General features: G+C 44.3%; 1 protein-coding gene across 1 annotated transcript; it reads left to right on the plus strand.

The window, feature by feature from the left end:
• Nucleotides 1-213: 213 nt before the first annotated feature.
• LOC145660016 (uncharacterized) lies at nt 214-14,182 on the plus strand. The gene is made up of 18 exons (XM_081724025.1): nt 214-330; nt 417-696; nt 1,471-1,999; nt 2,464-2,660; nt 2,979-3,359; nt 4,680-4,966; nt 5,339-5,604; nt 5,917-5,988; nt 6,081-6,218; nt 6,404-6,657; nt 9,465-9,582; nt 9,823-9,960; nt 10,579-10,835; nt 11,205-11,289; nt 11,768-12,058; nt 12,698-12,954; nt 13,324-13,408; nt 13,887-14,182. The coding sequence occupies exons 1-18, from the start codon at nt 254-256 to the stop codon at nt 14,180-14,182; spliced, it is 4,008 nt and encodes a 1,335-aa protein (XP_081580151.1). The 5' UTR covers nt 214-253.
• The last annotated feature ends 221 nt before the right edge of the window (nt 14,183-14,403 follow it).

Consider the following 14,403-nt stretch of genomic DNA (forward strand, 5'->3'; position numbering starts at 1 on the left):
AAACTGATAAGACATCAGTGGACAGGCCAATCAATGCCTTTTACCGTAAGTACATCCCAACCGTCTTCCAGACCCTCCCGGTTTACTGTGGGCCGTCTCAAACGTGCTCCTCCCACCGTTGCCTGGGCAATGTTGATTTCTGCTGGGCTACAAAATGCTGAACACAGCACACTGCATCGCAATCTGCAGTAGGACAGAAGAGAAGATTTCAGTGCTGAATTTAACAGCTGAAGCCGTCGTTCCCTGGACTACAATGGCAGGACCCACCCGGCCACGGCAGCTCCTGGTAGCAGCCTGGCTGTGTGTCTTATGCACAGAGACCCACTCAAGGTGCTCGTGTTGTAGATATGGAGGGTGTTTCCGTATTTCTAGACTCTGTTCGCTCATAATGGATGTTCTCTGAATTTTCTGTGCAGCCAGCTGGTGGGGCCCAGCGACACGTCTGCAGCGATAACCTGCAGTGTGTCCGCGGACGGGCGATACACCACCTTCGACGGGCTCGGCTTCCGCTTCACGGGTCCGTGCACGTACATCCTGGCTAAAGTGTGCGATGGAGCCGGGAAGCTCGCGGACTTCACCGTGGAGGTGCGGAATGACGTGGCAGAGAACGCCTCCTCCTCGCCGATCCAGCAGGTGACTGTGGACATGCAGGCAGTGAGGGTCACCTTCCTGAGAGGTCACAGACACAGGGCCATGGTGAGTGTGCAGTCTCTCTTCTCCCCACACGTCTCACTATTGCAGGCGCCAGTGCTCAGTGCTACTTAACAGTGGGCTCGGGTCAGTCTGTGGTCGTTGGTCTGTGGTCGTTGGTCTGTGGTCTGTTAGGTTTGATTCCTGTATTCAGAAATCCACTGTAGGCTGACTGTAGTGGCGTCTTGTGTAGGCTTGTGTCAATTTTTATTGCCGTTTTTTACAAGTGACCCAGTTTTGATAAAGATCTAGGTATTACCTGGATAATTTTTGACTACAAATGCACTTGTGCTTTTACACAAACGCATCTGCTAAGTATCCGAACCTAGCCTTTACTAAATTCAGTATTTAGTAATTCATGAGCACTGGAAAGACAACAGCACGACTCCACAGACAAGCTGTCGGGAGTCGACTGGAAAAGGTCTGTAGACCTGCTGGCTGTAACACAGCTTTACATCTGACTGCGTCAGGTTCACAGAATGGCAGGTTGCCATGTTACGTCTCTGCCTTCTGATACTAACCTGCATGTCTAATAGATTAAACACTCTGCCATTTAAACAGTCAGTTTAAATGGTTTAATGTCACTAGACTCTATTTAGATATTGATTTTAAGATGCATGATAAGTGTTAATGTTTTTCTCCAGTAGATGTAATGCAACACTAAAAGGTTGTGATTGAGACTTCTCTGTGTAGGTGATAATGGACATTTCAGGGTAATGTCTTCCCTCACCACTAGCCCTGATTACCCTTGATCGAGTCAAAGTTATTGCGTCTTTTCAGGTGAACGGGATTTGGACGTCTCTCCCCCTGACTCTGGACGGAGACGCAGTAAGCATCAGCACCCGAGGCTCGGCTACGGTGCTGCAGACGCACTTCAACCTTTCCGTTTCCTACGCCGCCTCGGGCGCGGTCCAGGTGACCGCCCCCGCGCCGTACGCCAGCGAGCTCTGCGGCCTGTGCAGCAACTCCGTCCGGTTGCCGAGCGACGGCTCCGCCTGGGCCCTGGGGTGGAGCCGGAGGAGCGTGTATTGGCCGTGCGAAGAGCGCCCCCTGCCTGTGGCATGTCCGGAGGCCGAGGGGGCAGTGTACAGGAGCCGGGCGCTGTGCGGGCTCCTGCTGGCCCGCCCTGGACCCTTTTCCCACTGCGCAGCCGCTCTGGGCGTGGCCGGCGTCTTCCGGAGCTGCGTGTCTGAGATGTGCGCCACGCGCGGGGATCCCCACACCTTCTGCAGGGTCCTGCAGGACTTTGCGAGCACCTGCAACCAGGCCGGAGTCCCTGTGACTGGCTGGAGGAACTCAACCTACTGCAGTACGTCTCTGAAATGTTCGTTAAAGCGCAGTGTGCCGCATTGCAATCCAGAAAAGCGGAAATGTATTTTTCTAGCAACATCCAGTTAAACAAAACCACCTTTTCGCTAGCATGCATTCTCTAGCATGTAGATACGCTTAACGATAACATTTTTCCCAGCTCAGCCTGACAGGAGTAAATTACTGATAAACACATTACTCAAGCTGGCCTAATTATCACCGCGTATGATACTGCCAAATGACTTATCTGAAATTACACAACCCTAGTCGCTTATTAAATGTCTCCAGCTGCTGCAGCGCCCAAAACGTAACATCCGAGGACCATGAGGCATGATTCCTTACCCCTGAGTCCACTCCAGTGCGCTAAAGCAGGGAGAACACCAAGCCGTGCAGGGCAGTAGGTCACCAGGAAGCAGGGGGTCACGTCGCTGTGTCCTCAACTGTCCCTCCGTGCCTCTCTGTCAGGTCCTGACTGCGGGGCTCACGGCCACCTCAGCATCTGCTCCGGCAACTGCCCTGCCGTGTGCTCGGGGGCGGACGCCCCAGAGGATTGTGGGAACTGTGAGGAGAGGTGCGAATGTGACGAGGGCTACCTGCTGAGCGGGGGCAGGTGTGTGCCCGCCGAGGACTGCGGGTGCTGGGCAGATGGACAGCACTATGAGGTACAACAGGAAGCAGACTAGCACGCAGACACCAGGGAAAGCCCACGAGTTAAAGGCAGCTGATGGTGTGACAGGCCAAGATCTTCTCACACAGACGCATGCCACGTGATTCCTAACACACACAATCAGCAGGAATGTCCGTTTTTAAGACAGTTGACGCAATTTTTCCTGGCAAATCTATCAAATACTGTTCATCAACCTATCTGCCTTTCCCTCTGTCTGTCTGTGTATTCGTCTACAAACCAGCTGTCATGTAGAATGTTAGCTAGCATGTAATCTGTCTAAAACATTTGTCTCATCTGTGTCTGTCCCATTCAGAAAGGTCAAACCTTTATGGAGGCTGACTGTGGGGCACAGTGCATCTGTGTCGGCCACAGCAACATCCAGTGCTCGGAGACCTCCTGCCTCGACGGCGAGGTCTGTGGGGTCAAGGATGGGGTTGTGGGGTGCTTCCCTTCCAGCCCAGTGACCTGCAGCACCTACGGCGACCCCCACTACATCACGTTCGACGGCAAGGCGTACTCCTTCCGGGGCACCTGCAACTACACAATGGTGACGACGTGTGGTGGAGGCAAGGTGCCGTTCACGCTGACGGCCCGCAATGAGAGACATTTGGGCTCTGCCTCGTCGACGCTCAACTCGGTGGCACTAGCCGTGGACGGCCTTCATCTGCTCATTCGGAAAAACAAGCTGGTTTATGTGAGTGCCTCTCTTTTATCTTACGTTACCTCAGTGGGTAAGGAAATCAACTGGTAATCAGAAGGATTCCGGTTCAAGTCCCACCACTGCTAAGTTCCCACTGTTGGGCCCCTGAACAAAACCCTTAACCCTCAATTACTCAAGTTGTGTTCAATCAGAATTGTTGCTTTGGATAAAAGTGTCAGATAAAGGTTGGAAATGTAAATGTAGAGACTTGTGGGTTCAGCTGAGCTCTGCTTACATCAATTGTGGTCATTAAGACCAAAAGGAGTTAAGGAGTTCTAATGAGTGTAATGGGTTTTATAGGGGAAAACTCTATGAATGGTGTTAAGTGGCCCAGCTATTTGTCATAAACATTACATCACTGTAACAAACCACGTCTGAGACAGGAGTCAGTAGTTCTGCATTAGTTGGTCAAGGTACAACAAACACAGGAGTAAGTTTTGTTTATCATAAAAATCATGAGCCCAACTGAACGATAATGCCAAAAAAAATCCATTATATCACATTCACTAGAGTTTAGAGAATAATGTACAACTGAGGGCGGTGCACCGAGGCCCGAGAGTTCATGTCACACCCTGCTCCAGATAAGATTTGTCCTTAAATAACCCGATGACTAGCCACATTTAGAATGACAGACTGATCTGTGTGCTGTTCAATAGCGCTCAGCCATTACCAAAAAACCCCACAAAGCTACTAGTATAACAAAGTGTTAGCAAACAGCCTGATAAGATTATAATCGCACATATTGATTATAAAGGAATGATCTTGTGCAGCTGGCAAACACGATGGTATATTGATTGTCTATTGATTGTGTATTATGTTGAACAGTAGGTGCCTTTGATCTATCCTGGTACAAACTATTAAAGGATAACAACATCAGTGCATTTTATCAGTCATGATCACATCAGCATGTTTTCGGTTGCTGATACTGTAGAATGCTGTGTAAATCCGTGACTTAAAGTCCTAATGGTCAATAGGTAACCCTGCAGCTACAGATACATATAGATGCATACAGGTACATACAGATACACACAGATACATACAGATGCACACAGGTACACACAGATACACACAGGTACACACAGGTACACACAGATACATACAGGTACATACAGATACATACAAGTGCATACGGGTACATACAGATACAAATATATACATACAGATAAAAACATACACATACAGGTACGCACAGGTTCATACAGGTACGCACAGGTTCATACAGGTACGCACAGGTTCATACAGGTACATGCAGGTATGTCCAGGTTTGTCCAGGTTTGTCACCCACTGACTGGGTCCTGTGCTTTTATTCTGCAGGTAAACGCAGGTGAAGTTTCTCTTCCTTATTCACACAGCACGTCAATCAACGTGTCCCGGAAGGACCCATACGTGCAGGTGGACACGAACTTTGGCCTGCGGGTCCTGTTCGACGGAAACGAGCGCGTCTTCGTGCAGGTGGACGAGAGACACAAGGGCAGGATCTGCGGGCTCTGCGGGACATACTCTGGAAGCCAGTTTGATGACTTCCTGACCCCCAACGGGACCATAGTTCCATACCCTCACGACTTTGCTAGCAGCTGGAACACTCAGGACAAGGACTGGACGTAAGCAGCGTTTACCTGAATGAGCCCCAAACAGAAGACAGAGCAAGGAGTTCCTCAACTCTGCACCTTGAATCCGGTGCTGAATTTTGTAATTACTCACACAGGAACACACAGCTCTGTGAAGTGGTTCAGAAGCCATAGATTCTCCACGCTGCCTGTAACTATATAACTGTTCAGATAATCCCCCGTGATTACAAAATCCAGGACCGGACATTGAATTCAAGGTCTGGACGTGATGCGGATGCTCAGGCTGAGATGACATTTGAGTGCAAATATTCAGTCGAGTGCAGAACGACGTAACCAATGATTTGATAGTTAAACCGGTACTTGCTGTTCTGACTAAGAGTCTCCCTTCCTGCCTCTCTGACACAGCTGTAGTGATGGCCCCCCAGATGACCCCCTGTGCCCCCCCGAGCTGGACAGAGAGGCGTACGAGGAGTGTAGCAAGCTGTTCGGCGATACCTTCAAAGCCTGCCACTGGTTCGTGCCACCGCAGATCTTCATGAGCAGCTGCATGCGGGACCACTGTAGCACGGCCGGGGACCGGACGCGGCTCTGCGCTTCCCTGCAGAGTTATGTGGCAGCCTGTGAGGTGGCTGAGGTGTTTCTCGGAGACTGGTGGCAAGAGACCGTCTGTGGTGAGTGGAGACTATGACAGTACGTCCTACCAGTTTACAAATGACATCGCTCCTGTTTGGGTCAAGAAGCGACCTGTTTCAAATGCTGTTTGTGCCATCGTGCTAGCTGTGCTAAACACAAGGGGTTGTAGAGTTTTAAAGGATCACAGATGGAATCATAAAGATTGCCAATATTAAGGTTAGAATATGTCAGTAAATATTTATGTTGTTCACAAGATTGGATGTTATTTACATTTTGATAAATGTTTCTTTTCCTACATAACAACACTGAAAATCGTACCTGTTACTGACTTCCAGTGTCCTCTTTTCTAGCCAATATCTCCACTGTAGCGCCAACACCAAGCCCCACCACATCAAGCCCCCCCACCGCAAGCCCCACTGCAGGTAAGCTGGGTGCCATCCTGTCCTCCGAGGATCATAGTTTTCGGTGAGGTTTAGTTACACAGCAGTAAAAAACCTCATGAATGATTTCACAGGTTGTCCGTGGAGCTGCGACTTTGACCAGGGTGAATGTGGATGGGAGCAGTTAATCCAGGACAGCTTCAACTGGACGAGGTGGTCCGGGCCCACGCCCTCAGAATACACAGGCCCAACCAGCGACCACACAACAGGAAGTAAGAGGATGGTGCCGTTTCTGTCTAAGCCTACCTGAAAAGCCAAACTATGACAGAATATCATCAAAGGAGGGAAATTAGGGAATATTTTTAAAGGGTTTTTCCAGAGCTGTGGGATTCATAACCATCCAAAAACATCCTGCCCTCTCTCTGGTAATAATACATGTCCCTTGCTGCTTTTCCAGGGGGGTTTTACATATACACAGAGGGTGACGGAGTCTATCGTGGGGACTCAGCAAGGATGATGAGTCCAGTGTGTCACTCCTCGGGCCCCCAGTGCATTAGCTTTTGGTACCACATGTACGGAGCACTCGGAATCGCACTCAACATCTACCAGCTGGAAATTAACCACGCTACCAAAATCTGGTCCAGGGCTAATAACCATGGCGACCAGTGGCACCATGCCCAGATACAGATCAACTCAGGAGGGCCATTTCAGGTGAGCACCTGACATTCAACAACAAGCTTCATTCTTAAAGGGTTACTGTTGGTCAGTCCAAACCTTAGAAACACTGTGATTTGCCGTTATTCGTGACATATAGGTGTAGGGTTATGAGTCATCATAAGTGGTAGCAACAAGATAATTAAGTACAGTTGAAAAATAGTGAACCTCTTTGAAGTTTCAATCAGCAGGTTGGAGCAAAACACTGAGGATATATATTTGGATAACCATACAAAGGAATTCTTTATATCCACAGTATAAAAATATTATTATATTAGCATACATAGGTTATCATGTCAGTATATAGAGGCTATTATATTAGTATACATAGGTTATCATGACAGTATATAAAGGCTATTATATTAACATACAAAGGTTATCATGACAGTATATAGAGGCTATTATATTAACATACATAGGTTATCATGACAGTATATAGAGGCTATTATATTAGCATGCATAGGTTATTATGTCAGTATATAGAGGTTATTATATTAGCATACATAGGTTATCATTTCAGTATATAGAGGTTATTATATTAGCATACATAGGTTATCATGACAGTATATAGAGGCTATTATATTAGCATACATAGGTTATCATGTCAGTATATAGAGGCTATTATATTAGCATGCATAGGTTATCATGACAGTATATAGAGGCTATTATATTAGCATACATAGGTTATCATGACAGTATATAGAGGCTATTATATTAACATACATAGGTTATCATGACAGTATATAGAGGCTATTATATTAGCATGCATAGGTTATCATTTCAGTATATAGAGGCTATTATATTAGCATACATAGGTTATCATGACAGTATATAAAGGCTATTATATTAACATACAAAGGTTATCATGACAGTATATAGAGGCTATTATATTAACATACATAGGTTATCATGACAGTATATAGAGGCTATTATATTAGCATGCATAGGTTATCATGACAGTATATAGAGGCTATTATATTAGCATGCATAGGTTATTATGTCAGTATATAGAGGTTATTATATTAGCATACATAGGTTATCATTTCAGTATATAGAGGTTATTATATTAGCATACATAGGTTATCATTTCAGTATATAGAGGTTATTATATTAGGATGCATAGGTTATCATGACAGTATATAGAGGTTATTATATTAGCATGCATAGGTTATCATTTCAGTATATAGAGGCTATTATATTAGCATACATAGGTTATCATGTCAGTATATAGAGGCTATTATATTAGCATGCATAGGTTATCATGTCAGTATATAGAGGCTATTATATTAGCATGCATAGCTTATCATGTCAGTATATAGAGGCTATTATATTAGCATGCATAGGTTATCATGACAGTATATAGAGGCTATTATATTAGCATGCATAGGTTATCATGACAGTATATAGAGGCTATTATATTAGCATGCATAGGTTATCATGACAGTATATAGAGGCTATTATATTAGCATGCATAGGTTATCATTTCAGTATATAGAGGCTATTATATTAGCATGCATAGGTTATCATGTCAGTATATAGAGGCTATTATATTAGCATGCATAGGTTATCATGACAGTATATAGAGGCTATTATATTAGCATGCATAGGTTATCATGACAGTATATAGAGGCTATTATATTAGCATGCATAGGTTATCATTTCAGTATATAGAGGCTATTATATTAGCATGCATAGGTTATCATGTCAGTATATAGAGGCTATTATATTAGCATGCATAGGTTATCATGACAGTATATAGAGGCTATTATATTAGCATGCATAGGTTATCATTTCAGTATATAGAGGCTATTATATTAGCATGCAAAGGTTATCATTTCAGTATATAGAGGCTATTATATTAGCATGCATAGCTTATCATGTCAGTATATAGAGGCTATTATATTAGCATGCATAGGTTATCATGACAGTATATAGAGGCTATTATATTAGCATGCATAGGTTATCATTTCAGTATATAGAGGCTATTATATTAGCATGCAAAGGTTATCATTTCAGTATATAGAGGCTATTATATTAGCATGCATAGGTTATCATGACAGTATATAGAGGCTATTATATTAGCATGCATAGGTTATCATTTCAGTATATAGAGGCTATTATATTAGCATGCATAGCTTATCATGTCAGTATATAGAGGCTATTATATTAGCATGCATAGGTTATCATGACAGTATATAGAGGCTATTATATTAGCATGCATAGGTTATCATGTCAGTATATAGAGGCTATTATATTAGCATGCATAGCTTATCATGTCAGTATATAGAGGCTATTATATTAGCATGCATAGGTTATCATGACAGTATATAGAGGCTATTATATTAGCATGCATAGGTTATCATGACAGTATATAGAGGCTATTATATTAGCATACATAGGTTATCATGACAGTATATAGAGGTTATTATATTAGCATGCATAGCTTATCATGTCAGTATATAGAGGCTATTATATTAGCATGCATAGGTTATCATGACAGTATATAGAGGCTATTATATTAGCATGCATAGGTTATCATGACAGTATATAGAGGCTATTATATTAGCATACATAGGTTATCATGTCTCTACCATACTTCACTTACTTAGCAGTGTTTTGTAATAATGCTCTTCACTGAAGTTTGAATTTTTCTGAAATAAGGGCATCTTTTCAAAATAAAATAAAATAACAGCCGAGTGCAATTGAAGCCATAAATCATAATTTCCTAGATTTTTAAGATGTGGGCGCTGGATGCTTGCAGAGGTTAATGCAGCGGTTATGACGTCAATCCCGACTCTTTTAAGGTTATTGTTGAAGGCATCCGCGGTGTGGACGCTCGGTCAGATGTGGGACTGGACGACGTTACAGTAACAAGAGGACTTTGCCCAAAACCTCAGCCACCCTCACCCTTTACAACGTCAGGTACGGCCAAACACAAAATCATCACAAGCAAGAGAGCCAGTGACATGATATGTTCTCTTTATTTCAAAACACCCACAGCCTTGTAAATGTTATCTTTGTATCTAGAAATTGTAAACACATCCTTAACTGATACTCAATAAAACTAATAGTTGGTTTGATAACTTTGGATTCCTCTAAAGAGTAAAATCACGAGTGTAATTGATCTGTTTCATTCCATTTTTCTTATTAATAATCTAACAGAGTGCACAATGAACTGTGATTTCGACAACGACCTCTGCTCTTGGACTCAGCTAGTGACTGATGTGTTTGATTGGACGAGACAAAGTGGCTCCACCCCTACGGCGATGACTGGCCCCTCCTCTGATCACACGACAGGAAGTTAGTATGCCAGTTAACTCTTGATGCTACACAGGCTTTGTTATAGATTAATTACAGAGTTGAGCTGTTACAAAATCAAATAGCACACTAGTTATTCAAAGAAATATTTAGGCCCAGTTAACTGAGAATGTTTAAAGTGGCATTTATTTGACATGTTTAGGTCAGTAGAACAATTTGTCTACAATTTATGATGACTGTAAACTCACCATCTCTCCTCCACCCTGTCTCACCTGTCTCCACCTCTCCTCCACCTCTCTCTCCATCTCTCCTCCACCTATGTCTCCATCTCTCCTTCACCCCGTCTCACCTCTCTCCACCTCTCCTCCACCTCTGTCTCCACCTCTCCTACACCCCATCTCACCTGTCTCCACCTCTTTCCATCTCTCCTCCACCCCATCTCACCTGTCTCCATCTCTTCTCCACCTCTGTCTCCATTTCTCCTCCACCTCTCTCTCCATCTCTCCTCCACCCCGTCTCACCTCTCTCCATCTCTCCTCCACCTATGTCTCCATCTCTCCTCCACCTCTGTCTCCATCTCTCCTCCACCCTGTCTCCACCTTTCTCTCCAAATCTCCTCCACCTCTCTCTCCATCTACTCCTCCACCCCTCCCTCTCCAGGTGGTCACTACTTGTACATCGAGGGTGACAGTGCGACCCACGGGGACACGGCGCGTCTCCTTAGCGACGAATGCTCTGTGCTCCAGCCCCAGTGCCTACAGTTCTGGTACCACATGTACGGCTCCAGCTGGACCATGGGCCTGACCGTCTACCTGCTGCACGGCAACGTGGCCCGGGAGATCTGGAGAAGAAGAGAAGACCAGGGGAACACCTGGCATCGCGCCCTGGTGGACTTCACCCCCCAACATAACTTCAAGGTCTGTGACTGCTTTTCTGCTGTGACCCAAGTGATTCCCTTCTGTCCCTTACTCTCCAACAATGGCACTTTCTGCATTTGGCCATAATTAACATACAATAATGGCTTTCATTTATTTATTTGGGTTTTTCCTTTAGTAAAAGCTTATATTGAATTGGCTGTGTCCTTCAAAAGAAGATCGTATGTTCTGAAGCATGCTTTCACACTTTTAACAAACATCAAAGCAGTCCACTTAGAGAATGTATACGGCATTGGTATATGACACACTCTTAACTTTTGGTTAAAGTTACGCAGTTACCTGAGAAACTGTATCAGGAAATAACGTGTAGAAATAACGAATCTGTGCGCTCACGCGTGTGTGTATTGTCAGATTTTGTTTGAGGGGCGCAGAGGCCAGAATGCTGAGTCTGATGTTGCCGTAGACGACGTCTCTCTCTACAGAGGACACTGTGCAGGTGGGTCTCCACTGTTACACAATACAGTCCAGTTTGAGTGCAGGGAACATGACCAACACTTGGTCTGTATCTACATGACTGGGTCTGTATTTGCATAACAGGGTCTGTAGAAAGTGGATGTTTCTTTTGAATGAACTTGGTAATTAACACTATAAAGGAGTTTTTAGTGCCCAAAATCTGGTGCTTTAGCGTTTGTTCAGATGCAAACATAATAAAATTGGAAGCACACTGTTTATTTATTACTTTGTTTATTTTTTATTTGCCTTTGCTGTGTTTAATTTGCAGTGTTCGTTAAATATCTGACTTCATGCTTCTTCAACATTTCAAACTATATGACACTGCATTTGAAGCAAATAAAACATGTCTACAAAAATAATAGAATAAACTTGATAAAACATTGTTTTAAAAACAGTATCATTACTTTTACTTGTAGTAATATTTCTTGTAATTATGATTTTTCATCTTTTTTGCCATCTAGATTTGATAAACGATGTGACACACACACCTAATAATGACTGGTTGCCTGAAACGACCCCAGTCAAAGGTCAAACCACAGTGGCTCCTGTGTGGAACACAGTTGAACCTGCTCAGACTGCAGCACCCAAACCTGTGAACACTACACGCTCATCTGTGTGCACAGTCGCCTGTGATTTCGACAACGACCTCTGCTCTTGGACTCAGCTAGTGACTGATGTGTTTGATTGGACGAGACAAAGTGGCTCCACCCCTACGGCGATGACTGGCCCCTCCTCTGATCACACGACAGGAAGTTAGTATGCCAGTTAACTCTTGATGCTACACAGGCTTTGTTATAGATTAATTACAGAGTTGAGCTGTTACAAAATCAAATAGCACACTAGTTATTCAAAGAAATATTTAGGCCCAGTTAACTGAGAATGTTTAAAGTGGCATTTATTTGACATGTTTAGGTCAGTAGAACAATTTGTCTACAATTTATGATGACTGTAAACTCACCATCTCTCCTCCACCCTGTCTCACCTGTCTCCACCTCTCCTCCACCTCTCTCTCCATCTCTCCTCCACCTATGTCTCCACCTCTCCTTCACCCCGTCTCACCTCTCTCCACCTCTTCTCCACCTCTGTCTCCACCTCTCCTCCACCTCTGTCTCCACCTCTCCTACACCCCATCTCACCTGTCTCCACCTCTTTCCATCTCTCCTCCACCCCATCTCACCTGTCTCCATCTCTTCTCCACCTGTCTCCATTTCTCCTCCACCTCTCTCTCCATCTCTCCTCCACCCCGTCTCACCTCTCTCCATCTCTCCTCCACCTATGTCTCCATCTCTCCTCCACCTCTGTCTCCATCTCTCCTCCACCCTGTCTCCACCTTTCTCTCCAAATCTCCTCCACCTCTCTCTCCATCTACTCCTCCACCCCTCCCTCTCCAGGTGGTCACTACTTGTACATCGAGGGCGACAGTGCGACCCACGGGGACACGGCGCGTCTCCTTAGCGACGAATGCTCTGTGCTCCAGCCCCAGTGCCTACAGTTCTGGTACCACATGTACGGCTCCAGCTGGACCATGGGCCTGACCGTCTACCTGCTGCACGGCAACGTGGCCCGGGAGATCTGGAGAAGAAGAGAAGACCAGGGGAACACCTGGCATCGCGCCCTGGTGGACTTCACCCCCCAACATAACTTCAAGGTCTGTGACTGCTTTTCTGCTGTGACCCAAGTGATTCCCTTCTGTCCCTTACTCTCCAACAATGGCACTTTCTGCATTTGGCCATAATTAACATACAATAATGGCTTTCATTTATTTATTTGGGTTTTTCCTTTAGTAAAAGCTTATATTGAATTGGCTGTGTCCTTCAAAAGAAGATCGTATGTTCTGAAGCATGCTTTCACACTTTTAACAAACATCAAAGCAGTCCACTTAGAGAATGTATACGGCATTGGTATATGACACACTCTTAACTTTTGGTTAAAGTTACGCAGTTACCTGAGAAACTGTATCAGGAAATAACGTGTAGAAATAACGAATCTGTGCGCTCACGCGTGTGTGTATTGTCAGATTTTGTTTGAGGGGCGCAGAGGCCAGAATGCTGAGTCTGATGTTGCCGTAGACGACGTCTCTCTCTACAGAGGACACTGTGCAGGTGGGTCTCCACTGTTACACAATACAGTCCAGTTTGAGTGCAGGGAACATGACCAACACTTGGTCTGTATCTACATGACTGGGTCTGTATTTGCATAACAGGGTCTGTAGAAAGTGGATGTTTCTTTTGAATGAACTTGGTAATTAACACTATAAAGGAGTTTTTAGTGCCCAAAATCTGGTGCTTTAGCGTTTGTTCAGATGCAAACATAATAAAATTGGAAGCACACTGTTTATTTATTACTTTGTTTATTTTTTATTTGCCTTTGCTGTGTTTAATTTGCAGTGTTCGTTAAATATCTGACTTCATGCTTCTTCAACATTTCAAACTATATGACACTGCATTTGAAGCAAATAAAACATGTCTACAAAAATAATAGAATAAACTTGATAAAACATTGTTTTAAAAACAGTATCATTACTTTTACTTGTAGTAATATTTCTTGTAATTATGATTTTTCATCTTTTTTGCCATCTAGATTTGATAAACGATGTGACACACACACCTAATAATGACTGGTTGCCTGAAACGACCCCAGTCAAAGGTCAAACCACAGTGGCTCCTGTGTGGAACACAGTTGAACCTGCTCAGACTGCAGCACCCAAACCTGTGAACACTACACGCTCATCTGTGTGCACAGTCGCCTGTGATTTCGACAACGACCTCTGCTCTTGGACTCAGCTAGTGACTGATGTGTTTGATTGGACGAGACAAAGTGGCTCCACCCCTACGGCGATGACTGGCCCCTCCTCTGATCACACGACAGGAAGTTAGTATGCCAGTTAACTCTTGATGCTACACAGGCTTTGTTATAGATTAATTACAGAGTTGAGCTGTTACAAAATCAAATAGCACACTAGTTATTCAAAGAAATATTTAGGCCCAGTTAACTGAGAATGTTTAAAGTGGCATTTATTTGACATGTTTAGGTCAGTAGAACAATTTGTCTACAATTTATGATGACTGTAAACTCACCATCTCTCCTCCACCCTGTC

This window comes from Electrophorus electricus, chromosome 11 (genome assembly GCF_041902795.1).
Source record: "Electrophorus electricus isolate QZ-2024a chromosome 11, ASM4190279v1, whole genome shotgun sequence".
Lineage (NCBI taxonomy): Eukaryota > Metazoa > Chordata > Actinopteri > Gymnotiformes > Gymnotidae > Electrophorus > Electrophorus electricus.

Bases quoted from the DNA above. Each gene is read 5' to 3' on its own strand.
- LOC145660016 (XM_081724025.1), top strand. From the start codon at position 254: ATGGCAGGACCCACCCGGCCACGGCAGCTCCTGGTAGCAGCCTGGCTG. The intron at 5,605-5,916 runs GTGAGTGGAGAC...CCTCTTTTCTAG, and splicing joins GTGGCAAGAGACCGTCTGTG to CCAATATCTCCACTGTAGCG. The intron at 12,059-12,697 runs GTTAGTATGCCA...CTCCCTCTCCAG, and splicing joins CTCTGATCACACGACAGGAA to GTGGTCACTACTTGTACATC.